Raw genomic sequence first — 24446 nt, forward strand, 5'->3', positions numbered from 1 at the left:
CTTATTAACTCTAATAGATTGATTATTTCTCCCTGTGGGTGTTTCATAAAGAGGCAACAGCTTGTGTGGCTGTTCCTCAGTCTCTCTGGCTGCTCTGTGCATATGATCCCAGGGATAGATTGGAGAAACCTGTTTTTCCTCTTCTCTTTGTCTCCTGTCCTCCATCTCATCTCTTACTTCGATGGTCTGAGTTTCTACTGAAACCAGAGTAGTCTGAGGTCGTACTGAGACAGGAGTTGTTTGGACCTCCATGTGGGCAGTTTGAATCCCAGTTTGGAGTCCCAGGATGGGGGCAAAGTAAGAGGATAGGAGGGAGCTGAAGTTTTCACGCCCAAATCTATACCCTTAGGACATAAATCTGGCATATTTCGCAGAGAGAAAAAGGGCAACACATATGCTACTTCTACCCATTTCCCTTGTTCCTTACAGAACCAGTCTAATTGTAGAACAGTATTATACTTAAGAGACCCTCCAACTGGCCACCGTTCGCCATCCTCCAATGGATACCGTGGCCATGCAGTATCACATAGGAAGACCAGGTGTGTCTTCTTTGAGCCCTGGGGATCAAATCTATCCCAGTTTTTCAGGATACAGTTCAAAGGAGTGAGGCTGGAATTGTTAGCTCCCATCTTAAGAGAGAAAAAAAGCGACCAGCGCCATTTTTTCTACTGGAGGCGTCCCTCCCTGCTCTAGATGGGGGTGTAGACAGACCTTACACCAAAAGCTTTTCCTTCCTGGTTGGACTTAGTCTGTCCCTTACCGACGCAGGCGCCGTACTCGTCCCTCCCAGTTCTACCACCGAGATGGGGTGGGGATGTACCAGGGGTAGACTTGATAGCATCCCTACTTGACGTCCAGCTCTTCACCCTTAACCTTGCTTGCCTCTGATGTCACCCGGGGTGAATCAGAGTACCTTCCGGAATGCCTCCCAAGCTAAGACTACCGGGGAAACATTCGTCACCTGAGTGCCTGTGCACGACCCTGAGTATTTCCTGACCACAATAAGACCGACGTGAACATAAAACTGAGATGTTCTTTCCAAGCATCACCACACCAGTATAACAGCCTCCTCTGATCCACTAAGAGCCGGCGTTACCAAAGAAAAAAAAACCCATCACAGTCCCAATCTGAGTAACCTTTAACCTCAGAGATGTTCTGGGAACTAGAGCTCCGTCTAGCTTCCGAACTTTCAGTTCCTAGCGAGGCTAGGCGCTTTCTTGACTACCAATTCAAGTTTGGGACCTAAGCCACAGTACACAATAACAGTATAGATCACAAGTCCCTTGAAAGTCTATGATCCGATAGATTAGGTTAGTACTTCTAAATCCCAAGGAGTTATGAAATGGTCAAAAAGACCGAAAAGTTTGACCGAGAAAGGAGAGTTTGGTCCATACGCTTTGCCCATTTCTGGCCGGTTCCTGAAGGAGACATTGGGTGCCTCTTGGCATTGGCAGGTTGGTATAACGCCCTGACAGGTTTCTGCCATAAGCCGTATGAGATCACCGTGGAACTGCAGAGCAGGGCCCCTTGCTTCACGCAGAGCATGCCATTCATTCACACAAGCACACCGTAGAGTTAGTAAAGCACGGCAGAAAACGTGTTCGCTAAGAGAACTAAGAACTAAAGCTCCAAGCATCCTTACCTTGTCCTGAAGGATCCCGGACGAGCCCCCAAGATGAAAGGTTGTTGTTGAATCACGTGAATACACCGGGATTCTTGGCCCCCAGAGGAGAAGAATTCAATCCGGGGCCAGAGACGAGGCTTGATCGCTCAGAGCTTTTGTGTAATAAAGTTTTATTAAAGTATAAAGGAGATAGAGAAAGCTTCTGACATAGGCATCAGAAGGGGGCAGAAAGAGTACTCCCCTGCTAGTCTTCAGCTGGATGTTATATAGTCACTAGCAGTCTGTTAATGAAAGAAAGGAATGTCTTAAAATTCAGAATGGCACCAGGCCCCTCACCCATAAGATGCATTTTGGGATAGTCTTGGCGCCAAATGGTTTATCCTGGGCCATAAAATGATTAACTTGAATCTTGAAGAAGGACAGATCACCATACAAATAGTTTCATTTACATAGATTAGGAGAACAATATCCATACTGGTTTGTCAAGTAGGTTCTGGGCCAAGAGGCAGAACCAACTTGGAGACAGAGTTTGGGGTAAAGGCATAGTACATTAGCATAGCTTAAGACAAACATTTCCATAAGAAAAAGGCATTGGTTATCTCTAGGCTCAAGAATAGCTAACTTCAGGCGAAACCAGGTGTCATTATGGCCACACAGTATTTTAAGAGAAACCTCCCTTTAAATTTGTATAGAGAAGGAAAAAATATTGCTAGTTTGTTTCCTCCTGCCGCTTAAGAGAGATAAAAATGTCTGACACTTGCAGGCTATTTCCTCCATTTGGAGAACCCTGGCCTTCCTGCCTGTTACCCTCTCAGAACAACAGACTATTTCCAAATTGGGAAAGGAGTACGTCAAAACTATATATAGTCACCCTGCTTATTTAACTTATATGCAGAGTACACCACGTGAAATGCTGGGCTGGATGAAGCACAAGCTGAAATCAAGATTGTCAGGAGAAATATGAATAATCTCAGATATGCAGATGACACCACCCTTATTGCAGAAAGCGAACAGGAACTGAAGAGCCTCTTGATGAAAGTGAAAGAGGAGAGTGAAAACTCTTAGAATGTTGGCTTAAAACTCAACATTTAAAAAAACAAAGATCATGGTATCTGGTCCCATCATTTCATGGCAAATAGATGAGGAAACAATGGAAACAGTGACAGACTATTTTCTTGGGCTCCAAAATCACTGCAGATGTGACTGCAGCCATGAAATTAAATGATGCTTGCTCCTTGGAAGAAAAGCTATGACCAACCTAGACAGCATATTAAAAAGCAGACACATTACTTTGCTGACAAAGGTCCATCTAGTCAAAGCTGTGATTTTTCCAGTAGTTATGTATGGATGTAAGAGTTGTACCATAACGAAAGTTGAGCACTGAAGAACTGATGCTTTTGAACTGTGGTGTTGATGACTCTTGAGAGTCCCCTGGACTGCAAGGAGATCAAACCAGTGGATCCTAATGGAAATTAGTCCTGAATATTCATTGGAAGGACTGGTACTAAAGCTGAATCTTCAATGCTTTGGCCACCTGATGAGAAGAGCTGACTCATTGGAAAAGACCCTGATGCTGGGAAAGATTGAGGGCAGGAGGAAAAGGGGATGACAGAGGATAAGATGGTTGGATGGCATCACCAACTTGATGGACATGAGTTTGAGCAAGCTCCAGAAGTTGGTGACAAACAGGGAAGCCTGGCAAGCTGCAGTTAATTGGGTCACAAAGAGTTGGACATGACTGAGGGACTGAACTGAAGTGAACCAAGTTTTTTTGAAAAACTGCCATACAACAATATAACCAGAACTCTTGCTATGTGACCTGAATTAATTGAAGAATATCTTCTGATTTTGCATTTTGATGTTTCTAGTTTATGCTGAGCTAATGTGTGGCTACACTTATTCTTTAGTTCTTATTTGCAGCTAACAAGTTTTTCAGCTTTAGAAGTATTTGGTTTTTGTTATCATTTCTCTGCAAAGATACACATTTTGTCAATTAATTCCATAAGCACTTTAACCATGGCTATATATATTCTCATCAGGTAACTCTAGCGGCTGAAAACCCTTGGAAATTTTTTCTAATGTCTCCTTTTTCCTTTCCTTTTTTCATGAGATCTATTTTATATAAGTGTTTGTTTTAAAGATACACATTGAAGAAATTGTAGAAATCCTTCAGAAAGAATTTTGTTTTGCTTTTGCTTAGGGATAGATTTGGGCTTCCCTGGTGGCTCAGATGGTAAAAAATCCGCCTGCAGTGCGGGAGACCTGGGTTTGATCCCTGGGTTGGGAAGATCCCCTGGAGGAGGGCTTGGCAACCCATTCCAATATTCTTGCCTGAAAAATGTTATGGGCAGAGGATACTTGTGGGCTACAGTCCAAGGGGTTACAAAGAGTCGGACGTGACTGAGAGACTGAGCACAGCACAGGGATAAATTTAGGGATACAATTTACTTAACTCATTCTTACAGCAACACTTGGGTTAATACAGAAATTGTGGGACTGTCAGAAGCAGAACTCTTCAGGGAGAAGGTGAACACTAAGAGTATGATAACTTTACTGCTGGGTCACAGCTTTCATCTTAGGTTCCATCAGTAGGTCATTATTTTCCTTAATTCAGTTTCCTGTTCTTCAACCCCTCCAGACTTCTGGGTTGATCATTGTTGTTTCTTCAGGAAACCAGACCCAGGTGCTGCCCCAGTGCAATGACTCTATGGCAGAACCAGCTGGCTCTTGGGCCTCAGAGGAGAGCGCCCCCTACTGCTCAGGTAAGGGTCCCAGAGGACTGAAGACCCTTCTCAACCCCTGGGGTCACTGCCCCATTGTCCCATTTTTCTCTCTTCAGACAACAGATAGCTCTGCCTGGTGGAAGGAGCTGGTCCCTGTGCCGGGAGAGTGGAGATCCTTGACCAGGGCTCCTGGGGCACCATCTGTGATGACGGCTGGGACCTGGACGATGCCCACGTGGTGTGCAGGCAGCTGGGCTGTGGAGAAGCCCTCAATGCCACAGGGTCTGCTCACTTCGGAGCAGGATCAGGGCCCATCTGGCTGGACGACCTGAACTGCACAGGAAAGGAGTCCCACGTGTGGAGGTGCCCTTCCCGGGGCTGGGGGCAGCACAACTGCAGACACAAGCAGGATGTGGGGGTCATCTGCTCAGGTCCGTGCTGCACACTGTCCACAGGCTGGAGGAGGGGTGGGGCCCTGGAGGACGGGGGTCTGAGTCCTGAGGGAGAGATGCTGAAAGGACCAGAGAAGGCTTCCTCCCATGAAGCCTGTTTTTCCAGCAGACTTGAAGACGAGGTACTTTCACTTCCTTATGCAGCAGCTGAGGTTCTGGTCCTTTCTTCTCAGCAGTGTTTCCTGGAAGCGCCATTTCTTACAGTTTTTCTTGAAAGCAGGGCTCTCTCTCCAGTTACATACAAAAAATTTGAACCCATGGTACTAGTTTCTGTTTGCTTCCCTAACAATTTACCAATTAGTGGTTTAAAACAGCATATATTTATTTCCTTACTCTTCTGTAGCTTTGATGTCCAGCAGGGATCTCACTGGGCTGGGATCAAGGCTTCAGCAGGGCCGCATCACTTTTGTGGCTCTAGGGGAGAATCTGTTTCTTGCCTTTTCAAACTTCTTGAAACCACCTACATTCCTTCCTTCACAGCACCCTTCATCCATTATCAGACCAGCTATGCTGCAGGCCTCCAACCATTATCTAGAGTCACATCTCTCTTTCTAGCTGGAGCTAAGAAAAGTATTCCACGTTTAAGGATAGTGGGTCTAAGGATGTGATTAGACTGGGCTCATATTATTAATACATCATCTCACCATCCTGAGGTCCTTATCTTAATCACATCTGCAAATCCCTTTTGTCAGGTATGGTAACATATTCTCAGGTTGCAGAGATTGGGATGTGGACATTTTGGGGTTACTTATTCTGCCTGTCTCTCTAATATCCACATCACATCCCTTAACATACTCTGCAAAGATTTCGTTAGGAAGCAGAATTTAGCTGCCCCTCCCTGACTAGCGCCCACACAGTTTGGTCTTCGTCTCAGTTCATATCCACTACACCATTGTGGTAGAAATAGAAAGACAGACACAAATGGACAAAGTCAGTTAAAAGGGAGGCGATGTTAGTCTTATCATCTAGTGGGTATCTCTTGAACAAGGTCAGAGATGAATGTTCACCATTTCTAGAAGAAAGGAAAACCTGGAACATCCAGCAAAATTTTCACTGTGTCCTGTCTCCTCCCCTTTCAACCTTAGAGTTCCTGGCCCTCAGGATGGTGAGTGAGGACCAGCAGTGTGCTGGGTGGCTGGAAGTTTTCTACAACGGGACCTGGGGCAGTGTCTGCTGCAACCCCATGGAAGACATCACTGTGTCCATCATCTGCAGACAGCTTGGCTGTGGGGACAGTGCAACCCTCAACTCTTCTGTTGATCTCAGGGAAGGTTCTAGACCCCAGTGGGTGGATAGAATCCACTGTTGGAAAACTGACACCTCTCTCTGGCCGTGTCCTTCTGACCCTTGGAATTACACTTCGTGCTCTCCAAAGGAGGAAGCCTATATCTCGTGTGCAGGTGACTTACTATTTCTGTGTGTCTGTCCCAACCCTGTAGGATGCAGTGAGATTTGATATTTTAAAATCTAAGTGATGACTTTAATTTGGGTTCACAAAATGATATAAAGTGAAAATGTTAGTTGCTCAGTTGTGCTGTTTGTAACTACATGGACTGTAGTCAGCCAGGCTCCTCTGTCCATGGGATATTCCAGGCAAGAAAGCTGGAATGGGTTACCATTCCTTTCTCCAGGGGATCATCCTGACCCAGGTATGAAATCGGGTCTCCTACACTGCAGTCAGATTCTTTACTGTCTGAGCCACCAGAGAAGCTTAAATGAGGTAAGAATGAAACTAATTTAATCCACATATACCAACCTTGTTTGTTAAAATTTTTAATTGAGTCGTAATTCTCGTAACATTATATTAGTTCTAAGTGTAAAGCATGGTGTTTATGTATTTGTACATATTGGTAAATCACCACACATACAGTAATATCCATCACCACATGCAGTTACAATTTTTTTCTCTTACGATCCACAAGTAAGAATTTGCATGCTGCAACTAAGATCCAGCACAACCAAATAAATACTTAATTTTAAAAGAGAGTATTATTTTCTTCATAGCATCATGGTTTTTTATCCACATAAGAGCTTCCCTGGTAGGTCAACTGGTAAAGAATCTGCCTGCTATGCAGGAGACCCTGGTTTGATTCCTGAGTCTGGAAAATCTGCTGGAGAAGGATAGGCTACTCACTACAGTATTCTTGGGTTTCCCTTGTGACTCAGCTGGTAAAGAATCTGCCTGCAATGTGGGAGACCTGGGTTTGATCCCTGGGTTGGGAAGACCCCCTGGAGAAGGGAATGGCTACCCACTCCAGTATTCTCGCCTGGAGAATTCCATGGACTCCGTACTCCATGGGGCCACAAAAAGTTGGACATGACTGAGTGACTTTCACAAACACTATATACAAAAATATCTTCTTTCCCATATTACTGTCTTAAGATATCTTTCATGACAATATTTTTTCTCTAGAATGTTTTAAAATTTCTTATTTATTCATAGGAACTCTTTATAAACAAACATCACTTACTGTTTCTCTTAAATATTTTTGTAAGATTTTCCCCATATTTTACATATATTTTTAAGGTTGTATATGTGTATGGGTGGGTTATGTGATCAAATCTGTAATGTTTTACTTTTTTGACTTCTGCCTTTAGTGCAATGTTTCAAACACCATTCTTCATCTCAAAATAACATTGAATCAAGTTTTATTTTCTGCAGACAATTTAATAGTTCCACTAAAGAATATTCAAAACCTAATTTAAAATTTATGTATTTATCTGAATTTATTTTACTATGTGTGATGGCAAAACATCATCACCAGATAGGAATTACATTTTAGATATGTGATATCTTAGCTCCATCACAAAATAAAAGCACATTGTCTCATGAGTTCATGGATATGACATCAAAAGTACAGGCAACAAAGCAAAAATAGACAAGTGGGAATATAGCAAACTAAAAAGCTTCTGCAAACCAAATGAAATATCAACAGAGTGAAAAAGCAAGCTAGTGCAAATTATATAAGGTATTAATTTCCAAAAATAATAAGGAAGTCCTATAACTTAAGAGAAAAAAACCCCAACAAACTTAAAACCTAATAACTCAATTAAAAAATTGGCCAGGGGCTTGAATAGACATTTCTCTAAAGAAGACATACAAATGGCAATAGGTATATAAAAAAATGCTTGACATTGTCAATCATCAGGGAAATGTAAATTAAAACCACAAAGAGAGATCATCTCACACATGTCAGAATGACTGTTTTTTGTTTTTTTTAAAAGACACTTAGTGTTGGCAAGGCTGTGGAGAAACTGACACTTTATGTGCACTTATCCACATTAAATGTATAAATTATACTAATAAAGCTATGTAATCCAGGGGTTAAATCTCTGGGCTTTCACTGTCATGGGTCCAGGTTCAATCCCTGACCTGGGAACTATGATCCCATGAGCAACAGCACAGCCAAAAAACAAACAAACACCAGCACAAAAACTATGACGAAAATATCTGTATGATCTATACTGATGTCTCTTTTCATTCTTGGTATTGTCAACTTCATTTTCTCTCTGCTCTGCATTAGTATTGCTCAGTGTTCATCAATTTTCAATGAGCCACATTTAAAGGGTTTTCTTCTATATTTTCTACCTTATGCTTAGCTTCTTTTCCATTAATTTTTATTCCTTTTAAAATTAACCCCAACATTCTACATTCTTGACTTTCTCATCTAGTTTCTTAATTGGAAGCTTACTTTTTTTCACTTTCAGTCTTTCCTCTTCTCTAAATCTAGGGTATAAATTTCCCTTAGGCACTACTTGAGTTTCATTAGAAGAATTTATCATACCATTATTTTGTGTTTATTATCATTATTTCACAGTATTTTCTAAGTTTTAAATTTATTCCCAGACTCAGGTGGTTTTTGGAAGGATCTTGCTGAGTTTCCCCAAATAGAGGTGGCTATAAATATTTTCTTATTAGTTCTTAATTTTATTCCACTGTGGCCAGAGTAAATACTCTGTATGAATTCAAAGAGTGAAAGATTTTGTCCTATTATGTGGTCATTTTGATAAAAGTTCCCAGTGCATTTACAGTAATGTGAACTCTTCCATTGTTGGGTGCATTGCTCTCTGTTACTTAGTTAAATGTGCTGATTATGTTGTTGTACATCTACTGTATTCTTCTTTGTTTTTTGTATGTTTGGTGTGCATGCTATTGAAAAAGATATGGTAATAATCCCCCATTTTGATTGTGATTTTGTCTATTTCTTCTTTTCACTCTGTCAAGTATATTTCAAAGTTATGGTCTGTTACCTTTCTTGAATTTTGTTGTCTAAAATATCTTTATTAAGGGTGCATCTCATTATAATCATGAAAATTCCCTCTTTAATTCAATTAGTGTATTTTGGCTTAATGTCTACTTTCTGGGACATTGATATAGCTACTCCAGTTTTGTTACAGTTAGTACACTTTTTCCATCATTTTATTTTCAACCATTCTTTGCTTTCATAATATAAGGTGGGCATTTTGCAAGTAACATTTGTGTCAATTTTGTTTTATCTTAATCTGTTTACTGTAAATGCAATTACTGATATTGATGTGTTGGTATCTGCCATTTGTTTTTAATTGATCCACCTGCTTTATGTTCCTTTTTGTCTCCTTTTTTTCCCTCCTTCAGTATTAAATAAATCTGTTATTATTCCAGATTTTCCTTTTTCCTTTTGATTTTCTGCAGCTTTACTAGGAGTGAGGGTTTTCATACTTCTCCATTTATTTTTTTAAAAAATTCTCTATTGTTATATCTTCAGATATTACTTCTGCAGTTCTGTCTCTCTATCTCTTCTCCCTCTCCTCCTCCTCTTTCTTCTTTTTCTCATCTCTCATCTTTCAGTTCAGTTCAGTCGCTCAAGTCGTGTCCCACTCTTTGCGACCCCATGAATCACAGCACACCAGGCCTCCCTGTCCATCACCAACTCCCAGAGTTCACTCAGAATCACATCCATCGAGTCAGTGATGCCATACAGCCATCTCATCCTCTGTTGTCCCCTTCTCCTCCTGCCCCCAATCCCTCCCAGCATCAGAGTCTTTTCCAATGAGTCAACTCTTTGCATGAGGTGGCCAAAGTACTGGAGTTTCAGCTTTAGCATCATTCCTTCCAAAGAAATCCCAGGGTTGATCTCCTTCAGAATGGACTGGTTGGATCTCCTTGCAGACCAAGGGACTCTCAAGAGTCTTCTCCAACACCAGGTTCAAAAGCATCAATTCTTTGGCGCTCAGCTTTCTTCACAGTCCAACTCTCACATCTGTACATGACTATTGGAAAAACCATAGCCTCTCTCATTTTTAGGACTCCTCTAAATAACTATATTCTAAGTTCTATATAAAATTATTTTAACTTATTCATTCACTTTTTAAACCTAGACATTTTATTTTAGGTTGGCAATAGTTCCTTAGATATTTTTATTTATTTATGATTATTTGTTTCATCTTTTTACCTGTTTATTCTCTTCTTCTCTCTTTTCCCCTAAATACATTGATTATAGTTAAAATCCTTATCTGCTAAGTCCACCATTTCTATCATAGGTGTCTCTGCATTCTCTTATCTTTTTTCACTTTGGTCATTTGTCATGTTATCCTAGCTTGTCAAATGTCATGTCATTTTTTATTGAATGCTATAAATTATATATGAAAAAGTAAGATACTCCTGATACATTTTCTAACACCTGAAAGGATTTACCCTTTGTTTTCCTAGGCAGAAGGGGGAAGGGATGTGTCTCACTCACACATCTAAATATAACCTAAAACTGAGCTATTAACAGTATGGGTTGCAGTTTTGGTAGCACTCAGTCCACCTCTGATTTCTCTGTCCCTATGACATAGGCTTTCAGAGATTTCAGTTCAGAGCCTAGATTCTTTGGTAGCTAAGTACCCAAAATAATGAAAAAGACTCTGCTTTCCAAGTCTTTTTATATAGTTCTCTAGCTTCTTGCCCTTCACAGCTTATATACTGGGCAAATATTTGAGGGGAAAACCTGCTGTGTGAGAGAGGCTCTCAAGACTCTAATTTTGTCTCTCCAGCACCAGGTAACCCCCAAATTATGCTGGCTTCCTGTCACAACAGTAGTCCTCTGCTTGTCCGAGCCCAGATTCTGAATCATTAAATTATGCAATGAATTGGCAAATTCCCACAGAGAAAAAGAAACTATAGATCCTGGACTAACACTGAAATAATCTCCACTCTTTAGAATTTTAGCATATTTAGTCCATGTTGTGTTAACAAATGTCGAATACATTTACTGTTTCTTAAAAAAACATTTTCCAGCTTTTAAAGTTGTATCCAGAAAGACCCAGCAAGACACATTGGCCTGCTGTGAACTCCTCCATTTCCCCTGGAAGTGGAAAATTTTAGGTTTAATTCTCTACTTCATTATTTACTTAAAGTGCAGCACTGATAGACATTATTTACCCTTTCTTTACCTACTTTTTTTTTTTTAACCTTTCCTCCTACTTTTCAACCTTATTAATTCTCTTGCCACTGCTATAAGAAACCAGACCCAGCTGCTGCCCCAGTGCAATGCTGCTGCTGCTGCTAAGTCGCTTCAGTCGTGTTCGACTCTTAGTGACCCCATGCACTGCAGCCTACCAAGCTCCTCCGACCATGGGATTGTCCAGGCAAGAGTACTGGAGTGGGTTGCCATTGCCTTCTGCACGATTGCAAAGACTCTATATCAGAACCAGCAGGGTCTGCAGCCTCAGAAGAGAGCGCCTCCTACTGCTCAGGTGAGGGTCCCACAGGCCAGAAGACCCTTCTCATTCTCCAGGTCAATGCCCCGTGTCCCATTTCTCTCTCCTCAGGTAGCAGACAGCTCCGCCTGGTGGACGGGGGCGGTCCCTGTGCCGGGAGAGTGGAGATCCTTAATCAGGGCTCCTGGGGCACCATCTGTGATTACAGCTGGAGCATGAAAGATGCCCGCGTGGTGTGCAGACAGTTGGGCTGTGGAAAAGCCCTCTATGCCACTCTCTCTTCTTCCTTTGGGGCGGGATCAGGGCCCATTTGGCTGGACAACATGAAGTGCACAGGAAAGGAGTCCCAGTGTGGAGGTGCCCTTCCCGGGGCTGGGGGAAGCACTACTGCGATCATAGTGAGGATGCAGGAGTCATCTGCTCAGGTATGGTCAGTTCATTGCCCACCAGCTGAGAGAATGGAAAGTTCCAAGAAAGCTGGTGTCTAATCAGAGGGACAGTAGGGGACGGGTGGGCTAGAGAGGGCTGAGACAACTACCCATCCTCCGTGAGTGCCCTGTAGCTGTGAGCAATGAGCTTCATATACTTTCCTCTTACAAGTCTCTGCTATTTTTTCTTCTCCAGTGGTCTTACCTGACACTAAAATAGCTTTATTTATTCTCCCAGTTAAAATAAATCCTCATAATTTTTTTTCATAATTCACTTTTTGTAAAAGTGAAACATTTGCTAACAGCCACATACACACTCCCTTTGCATAGGAAGGCTATGAGAGGGAGGGACAAAAAATGAGAATGTACTTTCCTGGGTGGAGCTGTTTCTATACAAACAGTGTGAGACATTATTTTGCACTAGGTTAGTATGAGTGGAGGCTACTCCTACTATAGGAGGATATCATTTACATGTATAGAGGGTATCCCTACAAGGGTTATCATTTAACAGATCAGATTCATATGGATTTGTGCCAGATTTCAAGTTTCCTTTGCAAATTTAGACATAAATGTTTATAGTTCTTTGATGGTAGAGAATTGTTGATGAAATGCTCTGAGTCATATATTCTTCCATTGTTACTAGAAAAGTCTCTCTCTCCAATTTTTCCTTTAAAATATCTATATAAATGCAAACTTTGGAGGAACAATTAGCCATGCACTAACAAGTCAAAGGTGGAGGTAATAAAACTTAAATTTCTGTGTTTTATGTTAAGAGATTATAAAGTTTATATCTGATGGCTTCAAAAATATAATAGAACTGCATTTGGGGGCTTATTTGGGGTAAGTGAACAAATTTAATTTTTGAAGAAGGTGGAAAAGGTTTTATAGTAGCTGGGAGAAAGGCGAATGGCAATGGGAGCTGATGAAGGTAACTGTGAGGTTCTCTGAGCAGCACTGAGGGGCCAGGTGTGGTGTGAAGGATGCTACGTATGTCTAAGGACACAGGATGTGTACACAGCAAGAGGCCAGACAAGGATATGTCTTTGCTATATTTAATATCTTTACTCACATCAGCCTTCTATTTAATAATTTTCTTGGAATTATCACACACTTATTCTTCCATGTAAATTTTAAAATCAAGTAGAAAATAAAAAAGATATACTATATCTCAGAAGTCTCTATCTTGATATGTATAACTTTATTGAGTATTTAGCATATATTTGAATATTTCACATGTATCAGGGTATATAAAACAGAATACAAGAAATACTTTTTTCTTGTTCTTTCTAAGGTTTTAATCTCATAGAATTAATATAACAATATCAATAACCTCATATATGCAGATGACACCACCCTAATGGTAGAAAGTAAAGAGGAACAGGGGAGAGCATTTTGATGAAAGTGGAAGAGAAGAGTGAAAAAGCTGGCTTGAAACTCCGCATTCCAAAAGCTAATATCATGGCGTCCAGTCCCATCACTTCATGGCTAACAGATGAGGAAAAAATGGAAACAGCAACAGACTTTATTTTCTTGGGCTCCAAAATCACTGCAGACTGTGACTGCAGCCATGAAATTAAAAGATGCTTGCTCCTTGGAAGAAAAGCTATGACAAACCTGGACAGCATATTAAAAAGCAGAGACATTACTTTGTGACAAATGTCCATATAGTCAAAGTTATGTTTTTTTTTTTTTTTTCTGGTAGTTATGTATGGACGTGAGAGTTGGATCACAAAGAAGGCTGAGCGCTGAAGAATTGATGCTTTTGAACTGTGGTGCTGGAGAAGACTCTGGAGAGTCCCTTGGACAGCAAGGAGATCAAATCAGTCAATCCTAAAGGAAATCAGCCCTGAATAACTCATTGGAAGGATGTATGCTGAAGCTGAAGCTCCAATACTTTGGCCACGTGATAAAAAGAAATGACTCATTGGAAAAGACCCTGAGGCTGGGAAAGATTGAAGACTGGAGAAGAAGGGGACAACAGAGGATGAGATGGCAGGCATCACTGACTCAATGGACATGAGTTTGAGTAGACTTAGGGAGATAGTGAAGGACAGGGAAGCCTGGAGTGCTGCAGTCCATGGGGTCACAAAGAGTCAGACACGACTGAGTGACTGAGCAACAAAAACAACCAGTTAAATAAAAATGCTTTAATTAGAATGTGTAGCCTGTGACCCAGAGAGGGCGATGGCACCCTACTCCAGTACTCTTGCCTGGAAAACCCCATGGACAGAGGAGCTTGGTAGGCTGCAGTCCATGGGGTCACGAAGAGTCAGACGCGACTGAGCGACTTCACTTTCACTTTTCACTTTCATGCATTGGAGAAGGAAATGGCAACCCACTCCAGTGTTCTTGCCTGGAGAATCCCAAGGACGGGGGAGCCTGGTGGGCTGCTGTGTCTGGGGTCGCACAGAGTCAGACATGACTGAAGCGACTTAGCAGCAGCAGCAGCAGCCTGTGACCAAACTCCCAGCCAGAGGAGGCTAGGGGTCCTAACTTGGGCCTCTCTGGGGAGATGGATGTAGATAAATAATAAAAGGCAAGCAGATCATCCTCTCCCTCATCATTCATTCTTATATCAGTGGTCAAGCTAATCCTTCAATTCTTTAATTTCTGTGGTGTCTTTTCTATTCTCTCCTGCTCTGTATAGTAGATTTTTATTCTGTTACATCATTCTTTCTGAGACTTCAAAGTTCACATACTTATGCAATCAGAGTCCTTTACCAGGACAAATTCCACCATTACGTACATAACCTTGAGCACACTCAGAAACCAGGCAAATTATTTTATTTTATTTTATTTAAGGCAAATTATTTTAAAACTTGTTCTTTATGATTTGCAGGGTTTTTTCCCATTGGAGTACCTTTTCTCTGTCCAAATATGGTCCCTGAAGGATGAAATCATGATCATGAGTCTTTTCTTTGGTCTCTGTCTCATACTCCATCCACTCCCCATTTAACCTACCACTCACCCCACCTCACTCCCTACAGAAGTTCTTCCCTTTTGGAGTGTCCTTTGCATCTATTTGTAGCTCTTAAGACCATTTCTTCTTTTCTGCACTGGGGGAATTGGGAAAGGGTAGCAGTGTTAGGTGGCAAATGGGAGCAGCCCAGGGGATAAAAGCTGTTAAAATCTTGTTGAACAAGTATTTGGTTTCCAAATCTATGTTTCATCACTATTGAGGCTTTTGCAATTTAGAAATCTCTAAAATATATATGGCTTGCTTGCTCTCTGCTATCTTCCTCTCACTCTCCTTTTTCGTAGCTTGTTGGCTTCTTATCTCAGAAATCCAAATAGGAAAGGAATATGCAGTAGGCATATAGATAGGGTTAGAATACATTAAATTCTCATCACTCCTTCACATTTGCTAAGAATCTCATGTCTAGGATGAAGTAATCAACTAACTCAGTTGTCTTGCATAATCCCACTGAGACTTCACTTTCTCTCAGGTGTGTTCATAGATCCTAGGTTTTTAAGAAAGATGGCTAGGATCATTCCCTCCCTCTCCTATGACTCTCTGAGCTTTCATCATTTCCAAACTTATCCGTGAACAACTTCTTTCACAATTAGGTTACCTAATTGTGACCTAATGCCTGCACTCAGATCCAGCCCACATGATGTTCTCATCCCCAGTGACTTGAATACTGGCTCAGAGAAAAGTGCCCAAAATTCTAGCCCCAGAAATTTCAGGATGACCTAAACTTCTCTGACTCTTAGGCCTCTGACCTCTCGAATCCCATGATCCTCTTTCACTCTCAGTTAGTTCAGCATTGCACTCAAGTTTGAATGTCTACCACTGTGCAGTTTCTTTGGGCCTTTGTAGTTTCTAGGCCCCCAGATAAGAATTAACATTCCTGACCAATATACATTCTCAGGATTCAGCCATTCCAAACTGACCCTGCAATCCTTCTGGATATCTCTTCAGAAACTTGCTCATGAAAATGTAGTTTGACAATGACAGTCAAATTCTCTCTTCTTATCCCCTCTTATTCCACTGCTGGAAAGAAAAGCTTTCCCACCATTGCCTGTGAGATATTGTCTGCAATTGTCAAGCCAGATTCATGAACACTCACTGGATTTGTTCTTTGTTTCTCTTAGGATTTGTGGGTCTGGCTGGAGGGGATGGACCCTGCTCAGGGCGAGTAGAAGTGCATTCTGGAGAAGCCTGGATCCCAGTGTCTGATGGAAACTTCACACTCCCCACTGCCCAGGTCATCTGTGCAGAGCTAGGGTGTGGCAAGGCTGTGTCTGTCCTGGGACATGTGCCCTTCAGAGAGTCCGATGGCCGGGTCTGGGCTGAAGAGTTCAGGTGTGAGGGGGAGGAGCCTAAGCTCTGGTGGTGCCCCAGAGTGCCCTGTCCAGGGGGGACATGTCACTACAGTGGAGCTGCTCAGGTTGTCTGTTCAGGTGAGATGCACATCAGGATTTAGCCTCTGTGTACACTCAGTTCAAGCTAAAAAAGAAATAAGATTTTTCTGAAATCTTGTCTGTTTCTATCAGTGTACACAGATGTCTGGCTCATGACAAATGGCTCCTCACTGTGTGAGGGGCAGGTGGAGATGAACATTTCTGGACAATGGAGAGCGCTCTGTGCCCCCCACTGGAATCTGGCCAATGCCAATGTTGTCTGTTATCAGCTCGGCTGTGGAGTCGCCATTTCCACCCCAAATGGAGCAGAAGGAAGTGATCAACTCTGGAAAGCCCGATTTCACTGCTCAGGGACTGAGTCTTTCCTGTGGAAATGCCCTGTGACTGCCCTGGGTGTTCCTGACTGTTCCCATGACAATACGGCTTCTGTGATCTTCGCAGGTAAGAGAGGGAAGGGCTACTATACTTACAATGCTCTTGGAGTGAAATTTCCCCAGAGTAGAGAGTAAAGGAAAACAGGCTTAAAAAGAAAGATATTCTGTATTGAAATGTTTAATCTTGTTACTGAACTCAGATTTCAGCTGCTCATTACTCAAGAATCCAACACTAAGAGACAAGTGTGGGGTAAAATTAAAGACAGCTTTATTGAGGAAACCAGCAGTTCTGGGGAGACAGAGGACTATGTACCAAAGAACCAGCTCCTCCTTGCTAATCAGGAGTGCACAGGTGGAAGCAGGGGACAGGTTACCTGCAGAGTAGCACAGCTAGCTCTGACAATCATCTTGAAATAGGTCTGGTCAGTGTCACCTTTATTGTTTGAATTACAGTTAATCATCAGTCCTAGTGTTGGTTTGTTCCCATTTCCTTGAGGCCAATCTTGGAATTGTGTAAGATGAAAATTACGAACTTCCTTGTTGACTCAGATGGTAAAGAATCTGCCTGCAATGCAAGAGTCTCGGGTTTGATCCCTGGGTTGGGAAGATCCCCTGGAGAAGGAAATGGCAACCCACTAGTCTGGTCATCATATAATTTATTGCTACCACCTGTTTGCAGTATCTGCAAAATAGCTCAAAAGATATAGCTCAGAATGTTATCTATAGCCCATAAGAAGGGACTAAAGGTCCTTGAATTTGTTTAGGGCTAAACTATTATTATTTTGTCCTATTTGACTGTTTTCCTTTGTTTCTGATTTTTTTTTTTCGTTTCTGTGATCAAATTTATTCTTTAGCTAGGTTTTTCTACAAACAGAGGCAGGTGGAGGACATGAGGGTGGTCTGTCCTGAGAAGGCTCTGTAAGGTCCTGCTCCATAGCATTCTCATTGTTCACTCATTTTTTTTTTCAGGGGAAAGAAGTGCTAAGAAATGCTAAGAAGTGCTATGTCAGGGAAAGAAACACCTAGATGAATAATATTTTTTATGAAACATTATTATTTAAGGATAATAATAGAGAACAAAGTACAAACAATAAGTGTATACCTAGGTCATGTTCTCCAACCCAGATCCACAAAGAGAACATTCACAGCACCACAGAATCACTATTGCCTCCTGATAGCTGTGTCCTCCTCCTCTCCAGGGAAGACTGCTTACCTAAGACTTGTACTGCCATAGAATATTTTCTCAGTTTTTGAACTTTATGTAAAATCATACAGTATGTTTTCTTTTGTGTCTAATTTATTTGACTCCAAACTGTGTTTGAGATTCATTCATGATGTTGTTTATGGCAACATTTCATTCACTTTTATTATTATAGAGTATTCCTTTGAATGAGCACATGACCCTGCATTGAACCATTCAACTAATGGCAGAGATTTGAGTTTATTTCCAGTTCTTGACTATTACAAATACAATGGTGCAAATTACCATGATGATGACTTTTGGCAAAAGTATTTATTATGATTTTTGTGTGTTTAATTCTTGGTCTTATATTTTTATTTTCTTGATGGTATGCTGTACTTCAATGAGCCAAGTTACTCATCTTAGGTTTGACTTATCAACTTCTTTTCTGTACATGTAGTGCTCTTGCAGTCAGTCAGTTCAGTTCAATCGCTCAGTCATGTCTGACTCTCTGCAACCCCATGGACTGCAGCATGCCAAGCTTTCCTGTCCTTCACCATCTCCTGGAGCTTGCTCAAGCTCATATGCATTGAGTCGGTGAAACCATCCAGTCATCTGATTCTCTGTCGTCCCCTTCTCCTCCTGCCTTCAATCTTTCTCAGCTTCAGGGTCTTTTCCAATGAGTCAGTTCTTCCCATCATGTGACCAAAGTATTGGAGCTTCAGCATCAGTTTTTCCAATAAATATTCAGGACTGATTTCCTTTAGGATTGACTGATTGGACCTCCTTGCCATTCAAGGGACTGTCAAGAGTCTTCTCCAACACCACAGTTCAAAAGTATCAATTATTCAGCATTCAGCTTTCTTTATGGTCCAACTCTCACATCCATACATGATTACTGGAAAAGTCATAGCTTAGACTAGATGGGTCTTTGTCAGTAATGTCTCTGCTTTTTAATATGTTGACTAGGTTGGTCATAGCTTTTCTTCCAAGCAACAAGCATCTTTTAATTTCATGGCTGTAGACATAATCTGCAGTGATTTTGGAGCCCAAGAAAATAAAGTCTGTCCCTGTTTCCCCATCTTTTTGCCATAAAATGATGGGACCAGATGCCATGATATTAGTTTTTTGAATGTTGAGTTTTAAGCCAACATTTTCACTCTCCTCTTTCAATTTCATCAAGAGGCTCTTTAATTTCTCCTCACTTTCTGCCATAAAGGTAGTGTCATTTGCATATCTGAGGTTATTGATATTTCTCCCAGCAATCTTGACTCCAGTTTGTGCTTCATCCAGCCCAGCATTTTGCATGATGTACTCTGCATATAAATTAAATAAGCAGAGTGACAATATACAGCCTTGATGTACTTCTATCTCAGTTTTGAACTAGTCCATTGATCCAGTCCCTAGAACTCCTTATATTCTTCTTAAATGAACTTTGTCTATTCCAAAATTACAAAAATGTTCTCTGAGAGTACCTCACAGAAGTGTAATTACTTTTTTCCCCCCCATATAATTGTACATTGCTTCTAGGATTGACATCTGTGTAGCATAATGGTCAATTGTCCTGTTTTCATGTGGGTATCCAGTTGACTCAAAATCTTTTTCTGAAAAGACTATTCCCCACTGCAATGCCACCTTTGTGATAAGCGAAAGGGCACATATGTCTGAATACATTTTTATACTCTCTATTCTGTTCCACTGTATCCTTTGTCTCTCCTTGCACCTGTACCACATTTTCTTAATTATTGTAATTTTATAGTAAGTCTTGACCTTCCCTGGTGTCTCAGAGAGTAAAGAATCTGCCTGCAAGGCTGGAGACCTGGGTTTGATCCCTGGGTTGGGAAGATCCCCTGGAGAAGGGCATGACAACCCACTCCAGTATTCTTGCCTAGAGAATCCCCGTGGACAGAGGAGCCTGGCGGGCTGTAGTCTATTGGGTCACAGAGAGTTCGACATGACTGATTGACTAAGCACACATAGTAAGTCTGGGTAACTTTAATTTAAAGAAGTTATGTTGTTGCTTTTCTTGCCAACTGCTTTTGTCAGTCTTGGTTTTTGTATTTTGTGTATATTTTTGAGCTGAAGCTCCAATACTTTGGCCACCTGATGCGAAGAGCTACTCATTAGAAAAGACCCTGATGCTAGGAAAGACTGAAGACAGGAGGAGAAGGGGATGACACAGGATGAGATGGTTGGATGGCATCACTGACTAAAAGGACATGAGTTTGAGCAAGCTCCAGGAGTTGGTGATGGACAGGGAAGCCTGGTGTGCTGCAGTCCTTGGGGTCACAAAGAGTCAGACACGACTAAATGACTGAACAACAGCAACAGAAATTTGGAATCAGCTTGTCATGTTTCAGACAAACAAAAGCACAAGGGAATTTGATTGAGGTTAGATTTAATCTGTATATAAATTTGAGAATGACTGACTTTGACAACATTGAGTTTCCCAATTCACTGACAAAATATATCCCTTCATTGAGTTAGGTCTTGAATTTCTCTCAGATGTTTTGCACATCTTTAACTAGGTTTTCTCCTAGGCATTTTATGGGTTTGATGTTATTAGTATTTCCTTTAGTGAAGGTTTTCTAGGAATGAATTCTCTCTGAATTTTACCTGGATTCCCCAAATGTTAGATTAGTATTTTGCTTTAATCCTTGCTCTAGCTTTCCCTTTCTCTCCTTATTTGTTCCCCTCCTGCCCTGTTTTTCCCCGAGTGTGTAAAATCCTTCTGGATTAGGTTGCAGACATGATGCTCCTTTATCCTCCATCCCAACAACAACAAAAGTACTTCTGGGAATTTCCTTACACAACCACAGTTCAGTCAAACCTTTAGAGATGTCAGTCCCAGATGACATCTAAATGCAACCACATGAGAAACCCCAAAGATAGAACTGCCAAGTTGAGTCTTTCCCAAATTACTGACCCAGGAAATCATGAACAAAATTAAAAAATAAATTCCTTCAACTACTAAGTTTGGGGGAAATTTTGTTATATAGCATTATTAACCAGGCACTTACCATAGGACCAGCATTTCTGAATAGAGGAATATTTATCCTCTGATTTTCCATTTTACTATTTTTACTTTATGTTGATCTAATGTGCTGATACACTCATTCTCTAGTTTTTAATTTCAGCTGTTAACTTTTTCAGCTGTAGAATTTTCATTTGTTTTTGTTATCATTTCTCTGCCAAGTTACACATCATGTTAATTAATGGAAAAGGCAATGGCACCCCACTCCAGTACTCTTGCCTGGAAAATCCCATGGACGGAGGAGCCTGGTAGGCTGCAGTCCATGGGGTCGCTAAGAGTCAGACACGACCGAGTGACTTCACTTTGACTTTTCACTTTCATGCATTGGAGGAGGAAATGGCAACCCACTCCAGTGTTCTTGCCTAGAGAATCCCATGGACAGAGGAGCCTGGTGGGCTGCCATCTATGGGGTCGCACAGAGTCAGACACGACTGAAGTGACTTAGCAGCAGCAGCAGCAGCACTTTAATCATGGCTATTTAAATTCTCTGTCAGACTATAAAACTCCTAGAGGAAAACATAGGCAGAACATTCTTTGATATAAGTTGCAACAAGAACTTTTTTGATCAACCTCCTAAAGAAAATAAAAACAAAAATAAAAAAAATAGGACTTAATTAAACTTAAAAGCTTTTCCATATCAAAGGAAACCATAAACAGAACAAAAAGACAACTCTCAGAATGGGAGAAAATATTTGCAAATGAAGTATTTAACAAGGAATTAATCTTCAAAACACACAAACAGCTCAGTATCAACAAACCAAACAATCCAATGAAAATATGGGAAAAAGACCTAAATAGACATTTTTTCCAGACATACAGATGGCTAACAAATACAACATCACTAACTATTAGAGAGATGCAAGTCAAAACTACAGGCAGGTAATACTTCACACCAGTTAGATTGTCTATCATTTAAAAAATCCACAAATAAATCCTGGAGAGGATGTGCAGAAAAGGGAATGCTCCTACATATAAGTATGTAAATTGGTACAACTACTGTGGGTTGCCATGCCCTCCTGCAGGGGACATTCCAATCCAAGGATCAAAGCCAGGTCTCCTGCATGGATTCTTTACTGTCTGAGCCACCAGACTCAGAAGCCCTACACTATTGATACTAAGTACAAAATAGATATTGCTTGGAGAATCTCATAGACATGGAGCCTGATGGGCTACAATCCAGAGTCAGACACTACTGACAGAGTCAGACACTACTGAGGTGTCTTAGCACGCATGCACACATAAATAGATACATAATAACTTTTTATAGCACAGGGAACTCTACTCAGTGTTCTGTGGTGACCTAAATAGGAAGTAAATCCAAGAAAGAGGGGCTATGATAGATAGATAGATAGATAGATAGAGTTGTTGCTGTTTAGTCACTGAGTTGTGTCTGACTCTTTTGTGACCTCATGGACTGCCATGCTCCTTTGTCCATAGGATTTCTCAGGCAAGAATACTGGAGTGGATTGCCATTTTTTTCTCCAAAGGCTCTTCCCAACCCAGGGATGGAACCCCAGTCTCCTGTTTGGCAGGCAGATTCTTTACCACTGAGTCACCTGGTAAGCCCATATGTATATGTATAACTTACTAAATTTGCTGTACTCAGAAGCTACCACAACATTGTAAAGCAATTATACTCAAAAATTAATAAATGAAATAAAATAAATTCTTTGTCAGGTAACTTTAGAGCCAAATACCCTGGGAAATTTTTTAATGTTTCTTTTTGCTCTGGTTTTCCATGAGATCTCTTTTATATAAGTATTTCTGAAATCACAAACATTGTAGATAAATAATTGTACAACTCCTTCAGAAAGGCTTTTGTTTTGCTTCTTCTATTTAGGGGTAGATTAAGCTCAACATTCATAAAACGAAGATCATGGCATCTGGTCCCATCACTTCATGGGAAATAGATGTGGAAACAGTGGAAACAGTGTCAGAGTTTATTTTTGGGGGCTCAAAAAAATAAATCACCAAGGCAGATGGTGATTACAGCCATGAAATTAAAAGACGCTTACTCCTTGGAAGGAGGGTTATGACCAACCTAGACAGCATATTCAAAAGCAGAGACATTACTTTGCCAAAAAAGGTTCATCTAGTCAAGACTATGGTTTTTCCAGTAGTCATGTATGGGTGTGAGAGTTGGACTGTGAAGAAAACTGAGCGCTAAAGAATTGATGCTTTTGAACTGTGGTGTTGGAGAAGACTCTTGAGAGTCCCTTGGACTGCAAGGAGATCCAACCAGTCCATTCTTAAGGAGATCAGTTCTGGGTGTTCTTTGGAAGGAATGATGCTAAAGCTGAAACTCCAATACTTTGGCCACCTCATGCAAAGAGTTGACTCATTGGAAAAGACTCTGATGCTGGGAGGGATTGGGGGCAGGAGGAAAAGGGGACGACAGAGGATGAGATGGCTGGATGGCATCACTGACTCGATGGACGTGAGTTTGAGTGAACTCCGGGAGTTGGTGATGGACAGGGAGGCCTGGCGTGCTGCAATTCATGGGGTCTCAAAGAGTCGGACATGACTGAGCGACTGAACTGAACTGAACTGAAGGATAGAACAACTTGTTTAACTCAGTCTTAAGGCAAAGCTTGGCTTAAAACAGGAATCATGCCATTGTCAGGACCAGGGCTCTTCAGGGAGAAAGGGAACACGAAGATTATGGTAACTTTACCAGTATGTTCCAGCTTTCATCTCAGTTCCATCACTAGGTCATTATTTATTTTTTTTCTTGTGAACTTTTTACTTTGTATTGGGGTATAGCCGACAAACAAAGTTGTTATAATTTCAGGTGAACAGCCAGGGACTGGGCCATACACATACATGTATCCTTTTTCCCCCAAACTTCCCTCCCCTCTTAAAAATTATTTAGTTTAACTGACTTTTCTGTGCTTTAACCCTCCCAACCCTCTAATCATCGCTGTTTCTTCAGGAAACCAGACCCAGGTGCTGCCCCAGTGCGACCACTTTGTGTCTGAACCAGCAGGATCTGCGGCCTCAGAGGACAGCGCCCCCTACTGCTCAGGTAAGGGTCCCACAGGACCGAAGACCCTTCTCATTCCCCAGGTCAACGCTGCATTGTCCCGTTTCTCTCTCCTCAGACAGCAGACAGCTCCGCCTGGTGGACGGGGGCGGTCCCTGCGCCGGGAGAGTGGAGATCCTTGACCAGGGCTCTTGGGGCACCATCTGTGATGACGGCTGGGATCTGGACGATGCCCGCGTGGTGTGCAGACAGCTGGGCTGTGGAGTAGCCCTTAATGCCACGGGGTCTGCTCACTTTGCGGCAGGATCAGGGCCCATCTGGCTGGACGACCTGAACTGCACAGGAAAGGAGTCCCACGTGTGGACGTGCCCTTCCCGGGGCTGGGGGCGGCACGATTGCAGACACAAGGAGGACGCCGGGGTCATCTGCTCAGATCTGCGCTGCACACTGTCCACAGGCTAGGGGAAGGGAGGGCCCAGGAGGACGGGGGTCTTGAGCCCTGAGGGAGAGATGCTGAAAGGACCAGAGAAGGAGGCTTCCTCCCATGAAGCCAGTGTTTCCAGCAGATGTGAAGAGGAGGTGCTTTCACTGCCTCCTGCAGC

General features: G+C 41.7%; 1 protein-coding gene across 1 annotated transcript in view; it reads left to right on the plus strand.

The window, feature by feature from the left end:
* The window catches only part of LOC101907335 (antigen WC1.1-like), a 62969-nt gene that overhangs the window by 23956 nt on the left and 14567 nt on the right, over positions 1–24446 (plus strand). Inside the window, 9 exon segments of the mRNA XM_024992684.2 lie at positions 4294–4386; positions 4464–4778; positions 5885–6199; positions 11592–11828; positions 11831–11905; positions 16004–16312; positions 16406–16714; positions 23794–23886; positions 23963–24275. Of these exon segments, the coding sequence (XP_024848452.1) occupies positions 4294–4386; positions 4464–4778; positions 5885–6199; positions 11592–11828; positions 11831–11905; positions 16004–16312; positions 16406–16714; positions 23794–23886; positions 23963–24275 (2059 nt within the window).

This window comes from Bos taurus, chromosome 5, assembly GCF_002263795.3.
Source record: "Bos taurus isolate L1 Dominette 01449 registration number 42190680 breed Hereford chromosome 5, ARS-UCD2.0, whole genome shotgun sequence".
In the NCBI taxonomy this organism is placed as follows: domain Eukaryota; kingdom Metazoa; phylum Chordata; class Mammalia; order Artiodactyla; family Bovidae; genus Bos; species Bos taurus.